This window comes from Argentina silus, assembly GCF_951799395.1.
Source record: "Argentina silus genome assembly, chromosome: 14".
Lineage (NCBI taxonomy): Eukaryota > Metazoa > Chordata > Actinopteri > Argentiniformes > Argentinidae > Argentina > Argentina silus.
In genome coordinates this window covers 15,094,826-15,122,211 of record NC_139668.1, presented here as the reverse complement: position 1 = coordinate 15,122,211, position 27,386 = coordinate 15,094,826, and the positions used below count along the sequence as shown (strand labels likewise).

General features: G+C 45.7%; 1 protein-coding gene across 8 annotated transcripts in view; it reads right to left on the bottom strand.

The window, feature by feature from the left end:
* mcf2la (mcf.2 cell line derived transforming sequence-like a) overlaps nucleotides 1-23,157 on the bottom strand; it is a 37,759-nt gene extending 14,602 nt beyond the window's left edge. For 7 of the 8 annotated variants that reach the window (XR_014554618.1, XM_083684966.1, XM_083684970.1 and 4 more), the window contains exons 1-4: nucleotides 23,024-23,157; nucleotides 8,996-9,079; nucleotides 6,760-6,874; nucleotides 4,239-4,329 (exon numbers count right to left, since the gene is read on the bottom strand). Coding sequence is in view for 7 of the 8 variants with exons in the window: in XM_083684966.1 (XP_083541092.1) it covers nucleotides 4,239-4,329; nucleotides 6,760-6,874; nucleotides 8,996-9,079; nucleotides 23,024-23,132 (399 nt within the window). In the remaining variant the exon portion in view is untranslated. Of the gene's footprint in view, nucleotides 1-4,238; nucleotides 4,330-6,759; nucleotides 6,875-8,995; nucleotides 9,080-14,758; nucleotides 14,947-23,023 lie in introns of those variants that run through there. The other variant, XM_083684969.1, reaches the window with a different exon arrangement.
* Nucleotides 23,158-27,386: the final 4,229 nt, after the last annotated feature.

The window sequence follows — 27,386 nt, the reverse complement described above, 5'->3', positions numbered from 1 at the left end:
TCTTTGACTGATTTCTTTAGTTTTTTTTTTTTTTTATGTTTACAGGTTACAGACATTAACGTGATGTCACCCACTATGGCATTTAAAGAAAGCCCTGAAACCACACAATAACACAATGTGCACATCGTCTGTCAGTAACATTCCCAGTTCATTCCGCATCATGAGATTCTCTCGGAGTGGTATGATGTCATCACATATGCTGTGAAGCTCCGTGTGTTGTGCCATCATCTAGCCGCCAATGGAAGTCATCCATGACAACCCACATGACGTTGTCATGGAAACTACACTCCTCGGGAGAATGGAGATTCCGTGCAGCAGTGATGGCTGTCTGTAGTCTCTCTCAGAGGCAAACCTATTTCCAAATCAATAAACTCAGTACATACAAGGTTCTGGATGAGTCTCTGTGAAGGAGAACATGTCAACAGGACACACACTGTTATAGACTTATTCTCCTCTTCATTAAGCATCTCTATGTCTCTAGAGTCTAGAGGGTGTTTTAAATATCTCATTCATTATTCATTCTATAAATCAATAAACTAGGAGAGGGTGTCCTTGTCCCTATCCGGTACATGCACTCAACAATAGACCAATAGGTCTCATGTCCAGTATCCACTCCAATTCCAATCCATGTCTCTTTCTCCTGTGAAAGGCTTTTTGATTTGTTTTCACTCTCACAAACAGCTAGCATGGGCCATGGGCATCCACTGTATATCTGATTAATTGGAGTGCTACTTAGCTTAACCTACTGTGTCCTGGGAGTGCTTTAACTGACTGACACATGGTATTGAGTGATGTGTGTGTGTGTGTCTGTGTTTAACCCAGTATTGTCTCACTATGACATTCAGTTTTTTTTTGTTAATTGTTATCCTTTGTTAATGTAAAATGTAAATGTACATTCCCATTCATTACACCATTATGTTTCACATGAACTTATTGGGATAGGATTCGCAAAACAGTGACAGGTCCTGCCTGGTGGCCCAAGGTGGCCCAGCAGGAAGCAACCCTGCCATGAATGGGAACGGCTGTTTTCTTCTTTTTTTAAAAACATCCCTATGTAAATGCTTTGCCCTCTTGACTACAAATCAGTAAAAACAACTATATTTTTGGAGAGCTTGTCCTATGCTCAATCTAAGATAACAAGACTACTCTAAAAGCAGGCTGCCTGCTATTAAAAAAACATTTCAGGAGTAATATGGGGGAGGGGCTGCCTCTGCCATTTTGACCTGTCATTTACATAACAATATCATTCTATTCAGTCTATCCCATGACAGTTTGCACTGAATGTGCTCAACATATAATATCACGTGGAAAAATTATTGAAAAGCACTTCTCAGGGGTCCAAGTGTTCTTCAACATCCCTTCCACCACCAATGTGTGGCACCCAACTGGGAGACACACGGCAGCCATGTTGTACCAGAACACTCACATCACCTCACCTCAGCTGTCACAGGGTTAGGGTTAGGGTTACTATGGGTTAGGGTTAGGGTTACTATGAGTTAGGGTTAGGGTTACTATGGGTTAGGGTTACGGTTACTATGGGTTAGGGTTCGGGACTATAACAAAACAACAACTATCCGTTGGCTTTTTTTCCCCAAACACATTTGATCTACAAGATCATGATTCTTATACAAGTAGCACATAGAGAGGAAAGAGATAACCTTGACTTATCGGCAGTAAAGGAAGATACACGGTCTTGAGGCTCCATAATGGGAGGTGCATCCAGCACATCCCCTCGGCATAAAACACACGTGCACATTCACAAGGTCATCACAAACACACAGCCTCCTGTCACTGGGAGAGACCCTTGAAAAGACAAAGCATCCACACGCGTGTGCGCGCGCACACACACACACACACACACACACGCCCCCATTTACATTAATTCAGCAGCTGCTAGTGCAAAGTATCTGAGACCTACTATCTCTTCCCCATGCTGTTCTTCTCTTCAGTAGTGGGCTTCATCCCTCCCTCTCACACACACACACACACACACGCCCCCTCCTCCACTACTCTGTACCCTGCCTGGGGGTGAGAAATGACACCAGCCCCCCACTCCTCACACTGCCTGCTCACCTGGGACCAAGCCAAATATCACACACACATACACACACACACACACACGAAAAGGGGGAGAATAAAGCAATCAGATTATTTATAATGATAATAATTCCTGGAGGATGACTTAAGGCATGCAGTGCTCTGCGTGTGTGTGAGTGCATGTGGGTGAGAGAGAGAGAGCCGTGTGTGTGCATGCATGAATGTGTGTGCCAGAGAAAGTGTGTGCGTGTGTGTGTGTGTGTGTGTGAGCCAGTCCCCAGGGAGTTGCTGACACCAGGCTCATACTCTCCTCTACTAATCAGCTGGCTTCCATCACCCCCGACGACACTAGAATCACTGCAGAGAAATCAATTATCACATCATCAAACCGGAGGGATATAAACGCAACAGAACACCAGGGAATAGAATAAACAAACAAAGGAATACAAGCCACTGGAATGTTAACAGCTCATCTCCCCTTCCAGGCGACATGGACAGACCCAATGGTCTGGAACAGGCCATTATGACTGGGACAGCCTATAGTGTGACCCGGGCCATATTGGGCTGAGTGATGGTGCAGAGACTATGGTTTGCTGGTGTGAGCTGACAAGGCGGTAAATGAAAAGGACAAGGCGGTAAAACAATTAGCTATTCCGGTTCACATTCTGTGACGTTTCTTGGAAATCACACGGCAATGCAGCATTGTGTGTGTTTGACGTTCATCAGTGTCCAATTTTCTTATATCAACCTGCATCTGCATACATTCTCTTATTATGTGGCGAGGAGAGAGTACATGTATCAAAGATGCCTATAAATCCCCCTGTATGAGTTAAGGTGAGCTGCTGTCCAGCGCTCCGTGAAATTGCACTGTATGTATGAGGAGATTCAAAGTTGAGGGGTTCTGTTCAATAAACTACTTTTTTAGAGGTATGCAAGGGGTGGGGGTGGAAGTGGGTCTATTGAACTACGGCAACGTGTAAACACACACACACACACTATTTCCTTCAGGTGCACAGCTGTCAAGCTCTCAGAGCCTATGGTACATGCCAGCCCTTGTTTGTATGTATGTATGTATGTATGTATGTATGTATGTATGTATGTATGTATGTATGTATGTATGTATCTATCTATCTATTGTGGCAGACGGCAGGGAGCGATGAAGGGAGTGATAATTGAAGGGAGGTATCTTTCAGCCCACTGGCTCCGCCCCCCGAGCCTTATATGGATGTCCTGCCCCACGAGGCAACCCTTATAGGAACTTCCTGCCCCAATGAGGCAAACCTGTGGATCATTAAGCCACCAGGGTTTGGGGGATGAAAGAGGGAGCTGGCTGCCCAAAAGGGAGGAAAAGTATGTGGGTGATTACCCCCCACTGTGTAACAAACTGTTTTGGCTGAGGACCCGCTTTTGGACTACCCCTAGATAACGGACAAAGGACTTTGAGTAAGGATTGTAGACTTTGAATAGATAGCTGACTTCCTCCTCCCCCCCTGGATGTAAATAACCCAACTTCCCAATTGCATTCGAATTGTACTTTGTGTGTGTGTTTGTTATCAAACTTGGTGGTGTGGAAACTCCACACCCTTGAGCTTGCTACTGTATGTATGTATGTATGTATGTATGTATGTATGTATGTATGTATGTATGTCTTTCACTCCTCTTGATTTCCCTCTCTCTAGGTCTCTCTTTCGCTCTGAAAGAAACGGAGAGATGCTCAAAATGCTAATCATAGTCTTTGAAACAGCCTGCTCTAGGCAGAGAAATCCTTCCCCCTCTTTCCTGCGGTCAGACTTCAGACTGAGAGGATGTTCCATCTGAGCTGGAAGAAGATGCTGCTCCACAGCTATAGAACGAAGCCAGCAGGAGAGCAGCCACAGGATCACCACAGAAACAGGCCTGACAGACCCATCCTTCAGATGAGTGACAGTCATAGCAACGTCTTCAAGTTGTGCTTGTCTGCAGGCAATAACAAACACCAGAGGCTGTTTCTCTGCTTGTTATGACATACGGTATCCGGGTGATGACACCTGTCATTTGGCCAGCTGCCATTAATCCACAGTACTCAAGCATATCACATACTGTAGGCAGGCATCCACCCACTCCAACGCTTCGATTTCTAACACTACCGCTCACTTCTAAGTTGCAAGCTCGACAAATGTGGGAACACAGAAACATAGTCCCCCACCCACACAAACACTCACCGCGATGCGTAGCAGGGTCCCCTTCACGGCGGCCCATCTGTCCTGCCGGCGGTCGATGATCAAGATGAAGCCCACTCCAGAAGCCGACACACTGCAGGAGGAAAACCTTGTTATCACCACGGCAACAGGGACTCTAGTGTGTGTGTGTGTGTGTGTGTGTGTATGTGGGGGGTTTCTGCTCCTTCATCAAAAAGGCAATACCATACAAGAAGCCCTCTCAACCTGTGTGTGTGTCCTGCTTGCGGGGAAATATTACGAAACACAAGCATTACCATACGAGCCGGAAGGAAAGCATTTGTGTTGTTTATACAGTCAGGGAGTCATTTAACAGATGCTCGTAAGCACACACACAGAGTAATGTCACTGAGCCAATATGAGAGCCCTGCTGAAATAGTCCATCTGTACATCAACTCAGCCAGGAGTCAAATACCCGATCCATCACTCCGCTGCCGCCTCCTCAAACTGACGGACGGACGGACACACACACACAAACACGGACACACACACACAAACAAACAAACAAACAACACACAATACACACCACCCAAAGCCTGCTGCCTCTCCTCAGGTCAATCCCATTGATGTTACAGTCAAATGACATAAAACAGCTGGTATTCCAAAGATGAGGTATTATTCCCAGACGTCCTCAGGGAAGTACATGTTATTCCTTTCCTTTGTTTTCCTGGTTTCCCCACATGGTTATTCCTCTACAGGGCTGGTGTGACATGGAGCAGTGGAGTGTTTACAGCTCACATAGAACATGAGCCAAGCGCAGAGACCCTGAGAACAAGCTCTCCTCTGCCTGCCCGCTTCTCCCAACAGCCAATACACACTCAGCCCTGCATCTTCTGCTCCCCCCACAGCCAATAACAGCCCAGTGTAAGGTGATTGACAGCCTAGGCAACAGTGGGCTTGAATGGCTCATGTGGAAAGGGGGGCAGGATGGAGAATGGGATGGAGTCCGCCCCTTAAGATGGTGAGGTGAGGAGCCGCAAAATCCTCATAAATTAAATTGCGGCCATGACAGTGTGTGTGTGCGCATGCGTGCGTGCGTACGTACACACACACCTCTTCTTACCCTCTACCCCTCCCTCTCCTTCCATCTCATTCTCCTTCTTCACCCTTCCCTTCACCCCCTCCTTCTCACTACTCAGCATGCGTGTGTGTGTGTGTGTGTGTGTGTGTGTGTGGGGGGGGGGGTGTCGAAACGGAAGAATGAGAGAGAGAGAGAATTTTGAATTAATGAATGAATGGCTATTCAAATACAGCCAAGCCTCTTCTTCTCACTAAGGTTTAGAAAGCACGCGTAGCCAACCTACCAGGACAGGAGGGACAGCCAGAGGGGGACCTCTGTCCACGCTGACTAATCAGGACCCTGCACGGGGTTGAACTGGCAGAATGATTTATGCTCCTCAATAGGCAGCATGAAATACATAGATCTGATTGCGAGGTAAACCTAGAGTAATTAACCTCCCCCCTTTGCCTTCCCCCACTGTACCTCTTTCCATTGCCTCCTTCATCTCCAGTGAATCCCCTCTCTCCTGACCCCTCTCTCCTGACCCCTCTCTCCTGTCCGAGGTACAGGCAGGAGCCACAGGAGAGTTACCTTATGAAGGCTCTCTATATTCAAACAGACACATGGGGGTAGGCTACAGATTCTACACCCAGAATACTCTACCCGACCATCACACCTCAGAATTCACTGAATTAATACGTCATTTAGGTATAACACCTTGATTCTGCATTTGCATACACGTAATAGTAATAATAGTGATATCTGTTACAATGGAGAGCACAATGGTGTTGAATGATGCCTCCATTTGTAAAAAATAATTCATTGTCCTTGTTCATGACATAATACCTTGTGCTTCCATATGAGAGCCCTGGGGCCTGTTCTGTTCCCTGACCGCAGAGGACACCAGAGGACACCAGAGGCCCCAGAGGACACCAGAGGACACCAGAGGCCCCTGAGGCTCATTATTAACAGCCTGGGGTCTCATCCAGCTCACCACCATCTGGCCAACCCCCACAGGGCACACAGGGGGGTAAAGGCCAAAGGTTCAGCAGTATGGGCAAATGGGCATGAGGCTTTCCCTATAATCTATCTATCTATTATCTATCTATCCCTGTAGTATCCCTTAAGAAATAATATTGTATTTTCTGAGGACCTAGCCAGAACTGCAGAACAGAAGTTCACAATCTAACTACAGTAGTATAGTATATATGTCATTTAATCCAACACTCCCCTGGAGACTTGACTGCTCCAACAAAGACCCTTTGAAAATAGCTCTACACTGACATCTGCTGGTACTACCGTACCAATGCAGTGAAACAATTGGATGAATTGAAAATGATGTTAAGTACAACCAAATGAGTCATATGACAAGTCATATGTTTTATTTGTGTGTGTGTGTGTGTGTGTGTGAGACAAAAGAAAAAAAGGGTGTATTTGTGTACGTACTGCAAGCATGTGTGAGTGAGTGTGTGTGTGTGTGTGTGTGTGTGTCTGCACGTGTCTCACCTGGGAACACTGGTCAGGTAGGTCAGCACATTGAGAAACTCCTCCTCCTGGAGTTCACTGAACGCAGGGAACTCTGGGAACATGATGATGGGGCTGCCATTCTCCCCTCGGCCGCCTGGGGAAGCAGAGGTCACACAAAGGTCATACAACAATAAAGGGGCAATCAGGGATTCCAACAACAACAAAACAAAACGGCTCCCCGCCCCAGGACACCCTTGAATAAAGGAGACACGAGCAATGACTTTGGAATCCTTCCATTTCATGTCTTGTAATCACCATCTCTGTCCTACTGTTCTTGGATATGGCCACAGAGAGGATTACACTGATCATATCAGAGAGGGGGAAGGGAGGAGAGGGAGATATCTGCTCTGACTGAGTAAGCCTGCTGGTGGCTCTCCTACTGGGACTCTATGGCACTGTACCCGCCAGATAGCGACCAACAGTGGATATAGAGGACTTTATACAGTAAACTAATACATGGAATCTCATCCTAGTGCCTCTGGAGCACTGGGATCCATCTGGTGCCATCTGTCTGTGTGTGTGTGTGTGTGTGTGCGTGCGATTGTCAGACAGTTGCATGGTTGAGACACAGACCACTAAAGGTTAATGGCTAGCACTAGCCTGGAGTGGGATCTGACAGACACATATATATAGATACACACACACACAAACACACACACACACACACACAAACACACACACACACACACACACACACACACACACACACACACACACACACACACGAAGAGTAAGGCTATAATGTGACTGTGGGAAACTAAAATAATCTGAACTAATGTGAACTCATTTTAGCCTGAGAGAAAGATCTACTGTGGTAGTTGATGTTTTCCTCAGTGTATCATGCATATATTAAAATAAGAATGTAAAGAATTGCTCTTATTGTGTGTTCTGCCACCTCCAGCACACTGAGTCATACCAGTGGGGTAACCAGGGTTGTAGTGGAGAAGTCGACTTTATAAATAGGCCACATCTCATCATATGACTCGGCAATGTGCTCATATGATTCCCCTTCCTCAGGTCTGACATGAATCATCCCTGACAACCGTTAACTTCAGTCATAATCACACAGGGACCAGACCACAGAGATTACAGAAGACAAACAGCTGACACTGAACACAACCACAGGAACAGGCTCCAGGGAAGACCGCAAACAAAAACTAGTCCACATGGTGCTGTAGTGGTTGAAACTCAAAAACAACCACAAACATAAACTCATGGCAACACTTGGTCAATAATAATAAACAACAAAAAGCTGCAGCTTGGGTGTGTGAATGTGAGATTATGTCAGATGAGCACACATGCACGCGCACACAAGCACACACACACGCACACACACACACACACACACACACAGGTTCAGCTGCCAATCACAGCAGTGCACAGTGCCACACACACTTGGCCCCTCCATCCATTGGCGGGTCAGGTTGCCAAGTGGTTCACTATGGCGATTAATTATTCACGGGCCGTCTCCGTGCAGGCATTGTTGGGGGTAACCCGACGCGGGGCCCTATCTGGGTCGAGACCGCCGTAGTGACGGATGGAAACGCAGCTTTCCTGGCAATGGTTCAGGTTCTCCATAGATGCAGCCTGGCTAACTAACAATAATTGTTATTATACTATAATAATAACAACATACAGTACATGTAAACAACGGAAAAAGGGGTACACGCGAAAGGTCAAAAACTGAAATTAATCAATCTCCACTCCAATGATCAAAAATAAATAGGCCTTTACAGGCATCACAAAACCCCTGGCATCACAAGGCCTTACCTTAGACATCAGCAACATCACTATTAACACTGAGGGGAACACATTCTGCTAGTGACTTAAGTCACTAGTGTCCGCTAGTGTCCGTTTGTCAGTTATTTATGACAGTTTGGAGGACTTTTAACAGTCTGTTTGTCCGTTTAGACAATTAAACAAGGAAGCGTTGTTGGGTTGCTGAGTGTTCCGTTTCAAATGTCACGCCCCAAATTCCACGGATCAAATCAGATAGTGACTCCATGCTTATACATGTTTGTTTTCTGACAGATTAATGTGGCCTGGGCCTTAGGAGGACTTGCAGAGGGGCACTTACTCTGGTGGAACAGAGCACTTACTCTGGTGGAAAGATAAGCCACCTTGAAAGCAGCGATTTGTTTTTGAATCCTATTATTATTATTGAGAGGGAGGGAGGGAGGGAGGGAGGGAGGGAGGGAGAAGGGATCCAACTGACCTGAGAGGAAGGCAAACTGTTTTGTGAGATCAGGCCTGATGTCTGCAGCACACAGAGGACCACTCTCCTGCTGCATGATCTCATCTGGTGGAGAGGGGGAGAGAGAACACACATCAATCACAGTTACATTAACACACAGTTTCACACTGTTTCCCCTTTATTCATTCAGCTGTGGCGCTCCGCCACTGCAAAAATCATTGAACATAACATAACACTTCTGCTAAAACGGTTTTTCAAACAAATAACTTTGAAAATCAGTCGCGCTGGTGTGAGCTGCAAGCTGCCAGCTGTCTCCAAAACATTGTTTTGCAGTCAAGTGCCATTTTATTTCCCTAGAGGTAAGTTGACAGAGTTTCCCACGTTCCCCAAAGTACCCCGTACCCCCAACACCGCTAGAACAAATCCTAGGGAAAACACTGAGTAACATACACACAGTATGTGGTGGAGCGAACACACACACACACACACACACACACACACAGCCCAGTGCTGACACCAAATGGCCAGAGACCCTTACCCAAACACTACTGACCCACTTCTCAAGATATTGGCCTCAGACAAAATACACCCCCCTCCCAAACAGTAGGGAGAGGGGGGAGGGAGAGGAGAGAGGGGAGAGGGGGCCTCATACAAAATATACCCCCCTCCCAAACAGTATGGAGAGGAGGGAGGGAGAGGGGAGAGGGGGCAGGGAAGTAAACAATCTTAATTTCCTTCTCTCTATGCTGCGAATGGATTAGGCTAATCTGTTTGGGGCCCGGACCCCTGTGTATGTGTGTGTGTGTACGCGCGGGCGTGCGTGCGTAGTATTCAGGGTTAGAAGGTTGGCAGGGAGTTCTGTGTTGGTGAGAGGGGAAGGTGGTAGAGATCAGGGTGGTGATGTGATGATAGGACAGATACTGAGTGTTAAACAAACAAACATACAGTCCCATCATTTGTGTTAACTCCAGTTCTTTGGGATAAGCTGCAATAACAACTGGAAACAGAACCCAACATGTTCAGAAAGAACTGCCATTTATGAACCATTATGAACAGGATTAAGCTTGCGCACACACACACACACACACACACACACACACACACACACACACACACACACACACACACACACACACACACACACACACACACACACACACACACACACACACACACACACACACACACCTTTTCATTGGCCCCACTGTTTCTCACACCACAGCAGATGAAACAAGTGTGTTTCTTTATTACAATCATCTATGATGCTTCACAATGTCCTCTACAGAAATCCTTCTACATACTGTTGCTGAAAGGCTGGCACCATCATATCAGTATGGTGACTGTACAGTAATCTACCTTCAAATCACGCCTCCTTTGGAGGTCTGAAGAACTTCTTATTAGCGGATTCTGTTTCAATGGAACGCGGGCTGCGAGCGGTCAGATTTTGATTGGCTATGAGCAGATGTTTGTAGTGATGTTTCAAGAACAACAGCCCCCGCCCCTTTTTCATTACTCTTGAAAAGAGCTAATTGGTCTAAATGGTGTTAGCCAATCAACTTATCTAGCATAGGGTTCAAGCCTAATGTTGGTGTCTAGGGTTTATATCTAGAGTTCAAGTCTAGGGTTCAAGCCTAGTGTTGGTGTCTAGCGTTCAAGTCTAGGGTTCAAGCCTAGTGTTGGTGTCTAGGACTCAAGCTGTTGTCAAGACATGTTAGCTAGCTATTCATATTTAATTAACTGACTTGAAGAAAAGACTTGTGAAGACATCTATCCAAGACAGAACTGTGTTGTACTTCTCCATTTCTAATCATGAGGTAAGTGTGCCACATTAACATAGACAAGTAAAAGCTAGACAAGCATACAAGGTATTAGCATAGGTGCTAGCATACCCATTAGCTTAGGTTAGGGATTGAGTTTACACATTGTGCTTTGATGCTAGTTGGAATTTTGACACTGTCCACCCTCCATAAACTGTACAGTAGGAGAGACAGTAGAGTACAGTAGGAGAGACAGTAGAGTACAGTAGAGAGACAGTAGAGTACAGTAGAGAGAGACAGTAGAGTACAGTAGAAGAGACAGTAGAGTACAGTAGAGAGAGACAGTAGAGTACAGTAGAGAGACAGTAGAGTACAGTAGGAGAGACAGTAGAGTACAGTAGAGAGACAGTAGAGTACAGTAGGAGAGACAGTAGAGTACAGTAGGAGAGACAGTAGAGTACAGTAGAGAGACAGTAGAGTACAGTAGAGAGAGACAGTAGAGTACAGTAGAGAGAGACAGTAGAGTACAGTAGAGAACAGTAGGAGAGACAGTAGAGTACAGTAGGAGAGACAGTAGAGTACAGTAGGAGAGACAGTAGAGTACAGTAGAGAGAGGGCTGGTCAGTCTCTGACCTAGTTCTACTGAGCACTGGACTCAAGATCTCTATCGTTAAAATACCTGAGCCATCTAGCCATCTGAAACTTTGAAGAAACTGAATACTGTGTGTGGCTGTGTGTGTGTGTGGCTGTGTGTGTGTGTGTGTGTGTGTGTGTGTGTGTGTGGCTGTGTGTGTGTGTGCGCGCGCACGTGTAGCAGCCTAGCATCCTTGATGTCTTACTCCTATGAACTAACTAGTTCAACCTTTTCCCTTTTCAGCTTTTTTGTTTAGTCTTTTCTGCAAAGAAAACAAAATCAGGGTAGTTTGCACTAATGCAAATGCTTAGTCAAATCTGACGGGTTGTGTTGTAGAATGCCCACAGACCCGCCCTTCACAGCTGAAGTACACCTCACAGCTGAAGTACACCTCACAGCTGAAGTACACCTCACAGCTGAAGTACACCTCACATCCACTCCAGTCAATACTGGTGTTTAGAGGAGCCACCAACAACAGGACTGGAAACAGTGAGGGATCTCTTCACCCCCCCTACCCCCCTCGATGGGGGGCAAAGAATGTCCCCCACCCCCTCCCCCTCGCAACCCCTCGCCACTCATTCAACCCCAGAGCTGGGGCTTATCCAATGGGGTCCCACGTTTGGAAAAATGCAGATAGAAATGGACTGTATAGAACCGACTGAATTCCCTTTTCTACAAGGCAAAACAGCACTGCCAGCTCTATACCAAACATTTCTGAGTGTTTTGCAAATGTTGAACCCCACTGAATAAGCCCCACGTTTGGCGAGGTGAAAGCATACAGAGAACAGGGGAGGGAGGGAGGGAGGGAGGGAGGGAGGGATGCTTGGGTAAATGGGATTGAATGGAGGACAGGGCTCTTTTACAAATGCCTACATATTTAATCAGGAGACTTGGGTCTGGTTTAAGGTGTGGAGAGGCAGGCAACAATGCAGCTCTTGTCTCCAAAGCAGGAGAGATGCTACAGGCAATGCAAAATATATAAAACACTAAATGTCTAAATGTTCTTCTGTCTTGCCATTCTTTTCCATCCAAACAGGTTGAATAACAGATTTGATTAATATCACATTCTGTAAACAGACAACATGTTATCTCATCTCCGTTCTCCGTCTTATACAAGGACTGACTGTGTGATGTGGTTACGCTGACCTTAACTACGTTATGTGATTTCAGTAACCCTAAATGTGTGTACCGTAAGTCATTTGGTCAAACCGTTTTTTGGGACACACAAGTTGAAACTAAGTTCACCCCCATATTTCTACACATGCACCTCCTGGTAGTTAACATGCCTGTGTGTGTGTGTGTGTGTGTGTGTGGTACAAAACCGTAGTATTGCACCCTGGCCGGAACACTCCCCTCCAGTCCCATGCAACTGAACATGTTGAGTCTTTGTTCTCTTGTCATGTTTCTACAGGCCACAGTCAGTTAAACACACGTCGTTGCCGCCCTCTGAAGACCTCCTTGTCCCTCTCCTGCCTTTACATGTCCAGAGTACAGAGTCAGCTCCACAGGTGGTGCTTCCTTTGATGTCACCCAGACAATACAACAGCCCAGTCCCAAACCAACCCCTCGCTAGACCCCTGCCCCTCTACCCGACTCATCCACTCCTCAAATTAACCCCTACTGTTAACCCCTTCATTTGCTGATGCTGGTATGCGGAGGAGGGGCAAGGCTGTGTTGGAATGTAGACTGGGAGGCAGCATATGGGTGAGGATGTGGACATGGGTGTGTAGGATGGGGAGTCGGGCCGTGTTGGTATGAGCTGAAGGACCAACTGTTGGTGGTGGTCTGGTAGATGGGCAGCTGTGTGTGTGTGGGCAAGCAACGGACTGAGCAGCCACTCTCCATGTGTTCATGTTGGGGGGGGGGGGCGGGATCCAGGCTCTATTATCTGGTATTACAGTCAGGGTTTACCAGGGCTCCATCTGCCAACACACACGCACACATACACACACACAGACACATGCACACACACACACACATACACACACACACAGCTGCACCAGGCGTGGGGGTGGAGGGCGACAGACCAGGCACAAATGTTGCCCTGGCATGTGAGCCCACTGCCCAATCCCATCACCAAACTCATTGAAGTGGATTGTTTTGGGTCAGTAGCTAGAATAACTGAACATGGTCATTTACCGTGTGAAATGTATGTATGAAATACACCGCTACTCTGTCAAATACATTGTTTTGGCCTCTCCATCTCAAACACTATGGGTACTACAAAGCACTGCTCACTGGGTAGGCTAAATACAGTATAGCGTTCTGAATCAACGTGTCCACAGGCAGGGCCCACTAGAGCCATAGACATACTGTTTGCAGTTGAAGGAAAATTTGAATATTATAGACATGGAATGTCTTTGAGCCAACATGGAGGATTGTTTACCCCAATCTACTGTATTTGTCTGTGTTTCTGGCCATCTCCGGAGACACAGTTGGAAATGTAGCACAATGGCTTAATGCTTGACCAATGGGCCCCTCTCTGTGTTGGCAAGCATCTCTCTCTTACTGAATGAAAATGACTATTACAGCGAGAGGCAAACAACACTCCACTGTCTCCCACTTTCAAACGTCTCGCACTGTTGACACACACATACACGGAAAAACTCTCTCTTTTTGACGCCTCTGGTCATACTTCCTCACAAAAGAAGAGCTCATGACAAAGCGCCAGTAAAAGATTCCAACCAAGGATGTGTTTTCACTTGTACTCTTACTGTAGGCTATGTACTGTCGGCTATGTACTGTCGGCTATGTACTGTCGGCTATGCCCAATGGGGAAAAACTTCATAGTTCATCTTATGTTCAAGGCAAGATGCCATAGCTGACAAAATCTGCTGAAGCTTCATTTCCTTTAAGCCCCCAGAAAGACTAATGAGATAATGAAAATAAAATCAATTCTAATCAAACTAAATACCACAAGACAGTGTTCAGGTTAGTATGTAAAGTGATGTGAAGATTGAAAAAGTATTAAGACTCTTCCTCAACTCTCAATCTGTGACATGGTAGATGATGGCAGGCGGACGCCTTGGCTGCCAACTGCCAGGGGGCAGGGGGACAGAGGAGACTCTAAACCCCATTTATGCCAACGCCTGCCAGGGGAGAAATAGAGACCTACAGGACCGATACTCACTCACTGGGATAGGGGTGGGACGGAGCATGCCAACTGGCACACAATATGCACCAAAAAATCAAAAAGGGTCTAGGAGGGGAGGTGTTTACGTTCAAATGTTATATACATCCATCCCAAAAAAACAAGTGATCCAAAAGTATGGGAACGCATGCATATACAATGGTGAAACTTTGGCATCTTTATGAAAAGTGACAATTGCAGTCAGTCAGTATCACTCACACTCACACACACACACACACACACACACACACACACACAAATACCTGTCATGATCTTGAGGTGCAGCCACATCCTGGTGATATCGTGGCAAAGTAGGGAGACTCTGTTCAGGGCCATCCTGTCCCCCTGTTTTGCACTTCCAGAGAGCACACACACACACACACACACTCACACTCTGTCTCTCAGAGTAAACACCGGTTGATGCGAAAGCTATCCATTCCTCCACAGCCTGAGTGCTGAGCCTTCAGCCATACACTAAACTCCCTGACGCTGCGCAGCACACACACACACACATCGCTGCCTCCTCTCCTCCCCTCCCCCCTCCATACACACACATACACACGGCAGGCGGAGAGGCAAGCAATCAGCCTGACTGCCCCCAGTTTCAGGTTACTCCTTCCCAAGAGGTCTCACAGGTACAGAGAGAGAGAGAGAGCGCAGCTGGATGTAATTCCTTCAGATCCTACACACACACACACGCACAAACACAGACACACTAATCAGCGTGTGTAAGCAGCCTTGGGATCAGGTGGGGTGAGGGGTGGGGTGTGCGATGACAGTGGGAGTGGCCAAAGCCATCGTCCTTCACACAGCCCCCTTTAATATCAGGTATCCAATCGGGATGCAGGTGCCAGGAGTGGATGATGTCACAGAGCAGCTGTCTGCACTGGGACCACTTCCAGATCCACAACACCTATGACATTTACTGGTCTCTTCCACAGACACAGATATACAGCAGGAGGAAGCTACCCCTAGACACACACACACACACACACACAGCAGTACAAGGGAACCATATAGCACACACAACCAGACAGACAGAATAGGGGCATTCAATAGAAAGGAGCTCCCGAGGAATTCCACAGAACTGACTACTGGGACTGAATAGACCCTGGCTGCTGTATTCAGAGTCTGGGAAAAACACACACATATGCATTTCTAAAGTCTCTTTCACACACAAACACACAAGCTCAGATGCATAGCCTGACACAATTTCAAGCAAGGCAAGCCCAGACTACTGCATGGGGCTCTACTGGGGCTTGAAAAGCACACAGGAGGGAGAGAAACAGAAGGAGGAAAGGAGGAGGAGGAGGAGGACGAGGGGATGCAGGCAAAATAGGATTTCTGTTGCAGGAAACAAATGAAAACAGGAAAATTGATGATTGACGCAAAATAATGACAAATGCAGTGTGAGGTGTTACCAAAGCATCCATCTACCATAGCTCAAAACCCAATATGGAGCTCCTCCACTTTCTATCGGCTAGAACAGAGAAAGTTGATCTTGACCCATGACATTGACCCCTCTGGGCTGTGTGTGTGTGTGTGTGTGTGTGTGTGTGTGTGTGTGTGTGTGTGTGTGTGTGTGTGTGTGTAGTTAGCAGACGTGACAGCCTCATCATCATATTCGGTCTACCAACCTGCACATGCAAATCAGACGATGACATTGACCCCTCTGGGCTGTGTGTGTGTGTGTGTGTGTGTGTGTGTGTGTGTGTGTGTGTGTGTGTGTGTGTGTGTGTGTGTGTGTGTAGTTAGCAGACGTGACAGCCTCATCATCATATTCGGTCTACCAACCTGCACATGCAAATCAGACGATGACATTGTGTCAACCTAAAACAAGCATCTTCAACTGACGCTGATCTTAAACAATAACTATTACTAGCCACCAGCCTATAGTGGCAATAGCCAATCAAACATCGCAAGTCACTGTTTTAGTCTTAACATGGAGCAAGAGTTAATAATAATAAAAATAATAATTCATAAATTAAGCCTCAGCAAAGACAACTTAAAAAACAACTTATTCGTTTATGAAACATTGTATTATGGTTAACCTATTTAAAAAAAATAAATAATAATGTTTTTACTTCAATAGCACTCTGCATATAGAGATCTCTGGTTTAAATGAGAACTTCATTTAAACCAGAGACACACAGTATCAAAGTTGCACATTCAAGGTTGCACCATGAATTTAAATGAAATTAAATTATCTCTAAAATTAAATAGCATAAACCGCATAATAGAATGATCTAAAACCAAATTAATTCAAACCAGAGACGCACTGGCAAGGTTTTACAGCCTTTGTTTTAAAATAAAAAAAGCTTCTATGAATTTTTATAAATTGTTCTTTTCTTTAAAACTCAATAGCATAAACCTCATGATAGAATGATCTAAAACCAACTTCATTCAAACCAGACACATGCTATTGAATTTTAAAATCACTTGACTTTGTGTATTAACATAAATGTCTCTTCTATGGTGGAAATGGGGGGGAACCCACAGCAACCGGGTTCTGGTAATTAACGTGGTTGCTGTTAACTACTATCATTTCAGCATTCGATTCATTTCAGCATTCGATTCACTTCAGCATTCGATTCACTTCAGCATTCGATTCATTTCAGCATTCGATTCATTCCATGTTCACCCCTGACCCTCTACTAGCTGGTTCCATGTTCACCCCTGACCCTCTCCTAGCTGGTTCCATGTTGACCCCTGACCCTCTACCAGCTGGTTCCATGTTCACCCCTGACCCTCTACCAGCTGGTTCCATGTTGACCCCTGACCCTCTACTAGCTGGTTTCATGTTCACCCCTGACCCTCTCCTAGCTGGTTCCATGTTGACCCCTGACCCTCTCCTAGCTGGTTCCATGTTGACCCCTGACCCTCTACTAGCTGGTTCCATGTTGACCCCTGACCCTCTCCTAGCTGGTTCCATGTTGACCCCTGACCCTCTCCTAGCTGGTTCCATGTTGACCCCTGACCCTCTACTAGCTGGTTCCATGTTCACCCCTGACCCTCTCCTAGCTGGTTCCATGTTGACCCCTGACCCTCTACTAGCTGGTTCCATGTTCACCCCTGACCCTCTACTAGCTGGTTCCATGTTGACCCCTGACCCTCTCCTAGCTGGTTCCATGTTGACCCCTGACCCTCTACTAGCTGGTTCCATGTTCACTCCTGAAGACCTACAGCGTCATACTGGTGCCGACCCCTCATGTCACATGACAATCTGATAACTTCATAGACATAATAACAATAACCATAGAACGCCATTTGGGCGGTTGTTGTGAATCAATATGAATACGATATACATGGCACTAAAGGGTACAGACAGGAGTTTGGGCCTTATGAGTAAACAACATCTGATGATGTCACGTCAAGTAGAATGGTGATGTAGGGATCTGGTCTAAACACATCTGTCTGGACTAAATCCTTCCACATTGTCCTCAGAGGGATGAAAATAGTCCCTGGTTATTTAGCCCTGGTAATGAAAGTCCCAGGAAGCAGATGGTGATTGTGCCTGTCACATCCAGACTGAACTGGGCTCTATAGGAAGAACAAGTACAGTTATGGGGTGGCTGAGAGACATCCTGCCATACTGTAGTCTGGGCTTCTGTCCATCCACTAGGATGTTTAGGGAGTAATGGTCGCTGATAATATCATTGTAGTCCTCAAGAGAGATGTCCAATCGCATGCATGCATACAGCGCGCACACACACACACACACACACACACACACACACACACACACACACACACACACACACACACACACACACACACCACCCCCTCATCATCCTTAGGAGCTCTATCATCCTTTTAGTATTTGGGTGGTCAAGGCTCAGTTTCACAATTAGCACAAAGAAATGTGTGTGAGTGTGTGTGTGTGAGTGTGTGTGTGTGTGTGTGTGTGTGAATTCCGTCAGATCTTGATGATACAGCAGGCTGACTCTAGGAAATGGGAGTTTATAATAGCCCGTTTCCTGGAGCTGGCGAGCTGCTTTTGGACATGTGACGTGAGGCCTCGGCTCACAGGACTCAAGACAATAGAAATGTCAGCAGTTCTAAGAAAAAGAAACCAAAATTACTCTAAGAGTTAGAAACTGACAACTGGAAAGAGTTCTGCTGACCTGACAGAGGCTTGCGTGAGGATTACTGTACCTGTTCATAGAACTAGGGCCTAGTTGATACCAGCTGTTGTGTGTATGAATGTGGTCCCATAAATAAACACAAAGGAAAGGATGGTAAACTCTGATCTATAAATACAAGTTTCGACGACATTACTAATCAATTATAATACCTTCTGAAAGTAAAAAGGAGTCTTAATTCACACTCAAACTGACAAATACTGCACATGTGGAAATGCTCTACATTGTGAACATCAACTGAACAGTTAATATCAACTTTGAATTTCGAACTATTAAAACTAAGAAATTAAAGGAGATGAGCCGTACCAGCCGTTAGCAGACTTGTTCAGTTGAAGGAGGTAGCCTTCTGCTACAGAAGTTGATAACAGATAAACAGTTAGAGACAGGGGGACACTGGGTCCTCAGACATTGGGCCCTGAGATCAAACAGTGTGTATCAGCCCTGCATGTCGTAATGCTGGGAGGAGTGTGTCTCGGACACATTGGAGACTGAGGCTAGACTAACTGCTGCAATGTTTGTTTATCCTGGGGCTTATAAGGCTCATGTTCAAACGCCATTTTGTTCCCTGCCGCCCATAAAATAAACAGGAAGAGCCAGTGAGGTTGTGAGCTAAAGCCTGAAGTGGACCATGAGTGGCGCAGGAGAGCACCCAGGTCAGGTGATCTGAGCAAAGCAGAGGGGGATTCCTGGACCATACTGAAACAAATAGGAATCCTAAGACAAGAGTCATACTGTGGTGTAATTTACTACATAAGGTGATAAACACAACAGAGACAATTGCACAAGTGCTTTCAGTAATTAAGTTGTCAAGGCCGTTGACAGGAAAACACCCAAAGTCCCCTATCACGTTATTTTGGGGAAAGTTATTCATAGAAAAGTACCAGTCCAGCAACCTGAACAACAACATGATCTTTGGCTGGCACTGTAAGCTTATTTTATCAAGAAAATTGTACAATCAACGTTCCTATCAGTCCTCAACTATGGGGACATCATTTATATGCATGCAAATAAGTTTCGTACTCATCACTGTCCTTTCTATCAGGCAATGGAGTGGCCGTCTCTAACCACTAGAAGGACCCAACACTGGCTCTTGTATGTATATAAAAGGAATTCTCCATAAACTCCAATACTATCTTACATCCCTTATCACCTGAAGACCTAGCACTTATCAGACATGATCTCAAGATTGGTTAGTCCTCAAGGTCCCACGTGTCTCCTCTGAGCTGGGTAAAACTGCCTTTAGTCATTGTGCTCCTCGGGCATGGAATGAGCCTTGCTGCTTTAGTATCATTGGGCCATTTTAGGAACCTGATTAAGAATTCGTCAGTGGAGAAGTGCTGTTGTTATAATTGATTGTTCTCTGTAAAAAGAAAATGGTATTGCCTGTGTAAATTGTGTCCTTTTAAAATCTTGATGTAAATAATAGCGATGTGTGTACATATATGTTGTAATCAGGGCACCCTTGAAAAAGAGACCTTGGCCTCAAAGGGACTTCCCTGAATAAAAAATAAAATAAACATAAAAAATAAAATAAGATAAATAATTTGTTTACCAAACGGGAGGAGCTGCTTTCTCTGTCTCTCTCTTTTTCAGTTACTGCATCTCTTTCGCTCTCTCTGTACACACAGCTGAAGATGACACACTGATGACGCCAACTGGGTGGTTCCACGGGCAACCTGGGTAGTACCGTGTGTGTGTATATATGTGTGTGTGTGCACTTTATTAGGAACACTATACTAATACTGGGTAGGGCCTCCCTTTATTAGGAACACTATACTAATACTGGGTAGGGCCTCCCTTTATTAGGAACACTATACTAATACTGGGTAGGGCCTCCCTTTATTAGGAACACTATACTAATACTGGGTAGGGCCTCCCTTTATTAGGAACACTATACTAATACTGGGTAGGGCCTCCCTTTATTAGGAACACTATACTAATACTGGGTAGGGCCTCCCTTTATTAGGAACACTATACTAATACTGGGTAGGGCCTCTCTTTGCTCTCAAAACAGCCTCAATTCTTCGTGGCATTGATTCCACAAGATGTTGGAAACATTCCTTTGAGATTCTGATCCATGATGACATGATTGCATCACGTAATTCCTGCAGATATTTCAGGTGCACTTTCAAGCTGTGAATCTCCTGTTCTACCACATCCCAAAGGTGTTCTATTGGATTCAGATCCGGTGACTGGGAAGGCCACTGAAGAACACTGGACTCATTGTCATGTTCATGAAACCAGTTTGAGACGACTTTTGCTTTGTGACATGGTGCATTATCATGCTGGAAGTAGCCATTAGAAGAGGGGTAAATTGTGGCCATGAAGGGATGCACATGGTCAGCAACAATAGGCTGTGGCATTCAAGCGATGATTGATTGGTATTAACGGGCCCAAAGTGTGTCAAGAAAACATTCCCTACACCATGAGAAGGTGTACAGATGTTCCTAATAAACTTTATTAGGAACATCTGTACACCTTCTCATGGTGTAGGGAATGTTTTTAAAAAAGTGTTCGGTGAGTGTATGTATGTGTACATTGTGTGTGTGTGTGTGTGTGTGTGTTTGTATATATATATGTGGGTCTCTGCCACAGGGTGTGGACTATATGCAGCCCAGACACCCCTACTGTAGTGCCCAGACAGGGGTCACCCTCCAACTCTCCCCCAGCAGCACCGTCATGCCACTGAGACAGTTTGGCATCATTCCATCTGGTCACAGCGCAGTGTTCCTTGACAGACAAGCAGTACATGGGTATCAACTAACGGTGAATCTGAAGTAACCAGCCAGGGAAATTCCAATACAGCACAATGCAGTACAAGGCAGTAATTTGTTTTGTACAGTGTGACACATTGTGCAAGTATGTTGAGATGACAGAAGACGCAAAAACCCACGGCACAACGTTTGTCATGCAGCCCTATATATAGCCCAATAAAAGATATAATTAGCAGCTGAGAGACGAGAGCGTAGCAGGAAGACAAGAGGACCTGAGAGAAGAGCGGTAGAGGAACAGATGGTAGATAGCGGAGAACAAGGATGAAGAAAGAGGAACGAGGGAGGGAAAAGCAAACAGAAAGACGAGTACAAGACAGACGTCAAAACTAAACCAACAACAAGCCTCAATGACAGGCGATCATTTGTCTGATCTGAATACTTCACAGACCATCCATACATCTCATGTACAATAACAGCTACTGTGCACATATACAGTGGGCCTCACTGTAGTTACACTTCGAAAATGACCAGTGTCCACCACAACAAACACATTTGAAATTTGAAAATAAGAATTCCATTCTACTTCATTTCATAATGACTGCTTTAATCTTACCATTAGGTGGTAGTGAAAGCCTCTCCATGATCCTCTCCAGTAGCTGCTAAGTCAAGAACATGTCCTCTCTCCCAAGCCACACTAGGCGGTATGACGGACCAAGCAGCCTACAGTACTGTACAGTGAACTTGAGTAACATGGCAACAGGAACGGGACAGGAAGGGTTCTGGGGCTGGGGCTGGGGCTGGGGCTGGGCAGCTGAGAGGCTAGCTGACGCTGACGATGCAGAGAGGAACTACAGAGGGGTCAGGGAGGGGGGTCAGGGGTCAGGGAAAGCTGACAGCTGGGGTGAGGAAACTGAAATCGACACTCGCACAGCAGAGGATGTTCTATATTGCTGAGAGGAAAGTGTGATAACTCAGTTCCCCCTGATGCATCTAGCAGCATCTAAACAAACAGACATGGTGGAAGATGGGTTTGGACTGTCGATCATCTTTGAGGTATGAACACATGACAGACGTAATTTTTTGTGGGGTGACCTGCCGATTCATCCCTTTAAAACAGCCTCCATTTCCTGACGACATCACACAGCAGTTCTAATCCCAAGAGGTACAGGAAACACTACTAATTCTAAATACAGATTTAAGATCAAAGGGCACTCAATATGATAAGAGTTAATAGTCACAGGCAGCATACTCCATGTCAAAAATCCTCTGGCAAATATGCCCACTCAATAATATTGTTTTAGCTCGGATTTGCAGGTGCCTCCCTTTGTACTACATGCAGATTGAGAAACACCTTGAGCAAATAAGGATATGCCTTTTGCTGCCACTACAATGGGATTTTACGATTAATTCCCAGACACAAAGTTTGTCTTGTGCAATATCTGACTGCAGTGGATAGAAACAAAAGTTCAAAACACAGACTGCAGAACAACACATTAAAGTCATGCAAATACAGAAATAAGCCTCCAAATGATAATACATTGACAATGCTCAAATCTGTCTTAGTAGTGTCACACAATGTGTACAGCATCATTACAATGATTGATGTCTAAAGCCCATGAAGAATCCACAACACAACGGACACACACACACACACACACACACACTCACTCACTGTGTAGTTGAAGACAGCACTGTGTAAATCTGTAGTATCTCTCCACTTCCTCAAGAGAGATGCGGACATATGCGTCTCCACGTTCCCTGGGCTGCAAACATACCTCCATCACGTCCTTCTTTCTAACCCGCTCATCCCCCTTTCTCACCCCCTCATCCCTCTCTCCCATCTTCACTCCCACCTGCTGACACACAGGTGTGAACAAGTACAGCACCCCCATTCCTCTCTTCACACCTCTACCTCCTGCCTGTCCTTCCCTCTCCTCTCACCGGTCTCAATACCTGTGTGAATGACTGTTCTCTCCGCCCCTCTCCTTCCCTCTCGGTTTCTCCAACATTGCTCTAACAATCCACCCAACAGTTTAGGCCAATCAAGCAGCATGAAGGGGTTGTATGTGTGTTTTTCTCTCTCTCTCTCAGGGGTGATGATGAATGGTTTGGGTCAACCCATAACGGTAATTTCCTTGGCATCCTAGAACTGCTATCACAATTTGACCCATTCTTAGCTGAACATATTAAAAACGGCAGACACACACACACACACACACACACACACACACACACACACACACACACACACACACACACACACACACACACACACACACACACACACACACACACACACACACACACACACACACACACACACACACACACACACACACACCTAACCTGCGCAGTCCCAGTAGTAGGTCTTGCGTCTGCTGCTGCTGTTGAATGGTGCTCCTTGGGCCAGCACAGAGACACTGAGAGATAGGCTGTGTAGGAGCTGACTCAGTCTGGACAGCAGACGAGATGGATCCCCCTGCCCCTCACGCACAAACTCTGCCAGAGACATGAGCACTGTGTGTGTGTGTGTGTGTGTGTGCGAGAATGTGTTTCAGTCCTCTGCATCCCAACCGAACCGAACTGAGGCAAGTCCGAACCAAACCCAGCTGAGAGTGTGTGTGTATCTGTCAGCGTGTGAGTGTGTGGGGTGTTCCCGTCTCTCCAGGCAGTGTGGAGTCCAGTCTCTTCAAGTTGAACCGGACCCTCGTCACTTACTCCTCATCCACCCTCCGCAGGAGCCCGTCTGTGTGACTTTGGAGAACATCTTTGTGGCGGTTGCGGTTTGACTGGCGACACATCCGGTGGCCAGGGCAGAGGAAGAGAGGGGCCGGACGCAGAGGAGCGCTGTGCTGTCTGCCGTTTAAACACAAATCCCCTTGGGCTGGGCTAATTATACTAGTACTGCTCTAATCTGTGTGTACTGTGTGTGTGTGTGTGTGTGTGTGTGTGTGTGTGTGTGTATGCACAAATATGCTGGTGCCTGTATATGCCAGTGGCCTCTGAGCACTGCACGCACGCACTCACACATACAGTGAACAATGACATTCTCCACACATTACAGGTGTGTCTGTTCACTCAATTACACTGACCCTGCTTGCCACTTCCAACATGTGTGTGTGTGTGTGTGTGTGTGTGTGTGTGTGTGTGTGTGTTAGCATGACCAGTATCTAAAGGGAGGATTCAGGCAGAAGAGAGTGGGTTACCCATCAAAAGAGTCCAATTAACACAAATTAACAAGAAACGTATGGGGACCGATTGCCTAGAACCATTTTTCCAGGGTAGTCAGGACCCGACATGCCCAAGGCTCTCTAACGGATCTCTTTCACAAGCATCCAAGGTGTGGTATTCCAACTGGGAACACTTTAATAAGCACACAGCAGAGCATCACATCTCTCCAGAGAGGGACAGCCGTGGTATTTGTTTACCACTCGTTCTGATTACCTGATCAGCCTAACATCCTTAACCAACTCCCCAGCTCACCTATTCTTCCACTGTGAAGCCACAGGCAACTTCCCATATTGGATGGACAATAATGTTTTTTCCTATTCTAGTCTATTATGGTAAAAGTCCAGCCAAGTGCTATTGGAGGGCTTGGTGGAGGCATGAATATAGTATCTTACTCCTTGTGTCTGGGTTGTATTGAGGGCAGGCATCTGTCTGGCTCCTCTCTGGGGCACACTTGACCCAAGGGCAGACAGCTGCCTTTAACACCAGGCAGGCCACCAGCTGTACCCTCAGATATCAACCTCCACCCCCCTCTACACCCTCACCCCCTGCTACACCCCCCCTCCAGGACATTTCCTCCGAAGCCCTGAGATCAGCATGGCTACATTCCACTGAGCCACACACACACACTCACACACTCTTCACTGTACGACACCCTGTCAACAAGTAGGTAAACATGAAGTGTAAACTACATACAGTACACAGCAGGGTTTGGGTCAATTCAATTATGTCAAGTTATTCAATTCACAGACTAAACTGATATTACTGTACAATTTATAGAATTAAAATCGTCAAATGCAATTTTCTATTCCTGAATTGGAATCTAATTTCGACTGAATAGGTGACTACTGTTACTGTTATATAGCACTCAACCCATGTGACAATGCCTTCACCTCAGCTCTAAATAAAGAGTGAGTCAACTAATCCTAGAAAGCTAGCCTAATACATACATACATACAAACACCTCTATCTAAAGCCAAAGCACCTCCCCTGACTCACGTCCATTAGTGAAAGAAGGTCAGCGTTGAGGAACAGAACAAATATTATACATCGAAGACATGGGTCTTTAGACTCAAAACAGACTGATTCTAATGCACACAATAATCATTTACAACCACAGTTACAGAACAGGGATAGCCATTGTAAATCTTTTTTTTTTTTTATTGTAGTCTCATTAGTTATGTGATGGCATATGGGCAATAAATGTAATATATAATATTATTAGGTAACCTCCAGAAAACAAACACAGATCCAGCATCTGTGGTAACATCTCAGAGCAGGATCAATAATTCAACCAACTTTAATAAAACAGTAATATATGGCTGCAACTTCTCTGGTTGATAGAGAGACATTAGTTTGACTTGGGATTACAGAAGTCAACGTTCCCATTTCAAGTTCCTCTTTGTGGGAAAAGCACCAGTAAAAAGAAAAGAACCACGAGTAAGGCAGGATTGACTGGCTGTGTGTTCACTTATAGCGGGAAATACAAAGAACACATTCACCATAGCTTACAATGTACATCAAACTGAGAGGAAAAAGACTGTGAGAGATCAAATCTGGACATGGGCTTGATCTCAGAGTCAACAAATCATTTTTCTGAAAGACCGCCGTAGGGCTAAACACCACAATTAGAACACAGCCCTGACCTACTTCTGAACATTTGGTGTTCACACTGAATGTGAAACACCGTAACAGTGCTCTTAAATAGACCGTAACTACAGGGAACTAGGACACGATAAGACACAGCTTTGATGAGACACAAACTAGTAAAGAAGAATGGGTACTGCGTTCAGTGGCATAATAATAAGATCCAGTACATGAGAACAACTTTGGGATCATCATTTCTGACAGAAATATATATATATATATATACACATGGAACAATAATCTGGTACAGTATATCAATAGCATGCATGAGTTATATACTGTAGGCCATACAGTACCATTGAAGAGAATCATATCACCACATTACCATACTGTCCCACACACACAGACACACACACACACGCACACACACACACGCATGCACACACACGCATGCACACACACAGACATAGACACACAGACACACACAGACATAGACACACAGACACACACACACAGACACACGGTATTAAAAGTTCAAAACGAAGTCATACTCTTCCTGTTGTATTCAATTGTGTTAAATTCAATAAGACTTAATTTATCCCACATTCTGCTGGACAAAGCGGGGAGAATCACAGTGGTATTGAAGTGCCACATCTTACAAATAAAATGGATGAAGTGAGTTAGGTTCACTGCATAATCCATTAATCAGATAGTTCACTCACGTGAACAGAGAGGTACACTTCACATCACAAGACAGACAGGACAGACATACAGTAAGACAGCTCCTACCAATAATATTGGAAACCGCATTCAGTCTCTGGACCAGCTGCGCCGGGGCAAGCTCTCCCATCCTGGTCCGCAGCAGCGTTAGTTCTCAGAGGTAGAAAATAAGCTGACCAGGCGGCCACACAGAGACTGCACGCTACTCAGCTTACCAGCACAGCACAGGAGGGATAAGGAAGCAGGAATATTGGCGCAGACACTACGCACAGAGCTGGGTGGACACACACACACACACACACACACGCACACGCACACGCACACGCACGCACACGCACACGCACACGCACACGCACACGCACACGCACACACGCACACACGCACGCACGCACGCACACGCACACACGTACACGTACACGTACCCAGACACCCTGCCATCCAGATGATGAGTGAGTGTTGATGGTGCAGGTAGGTTTGTATTCAATCAGCTTCATTTATCA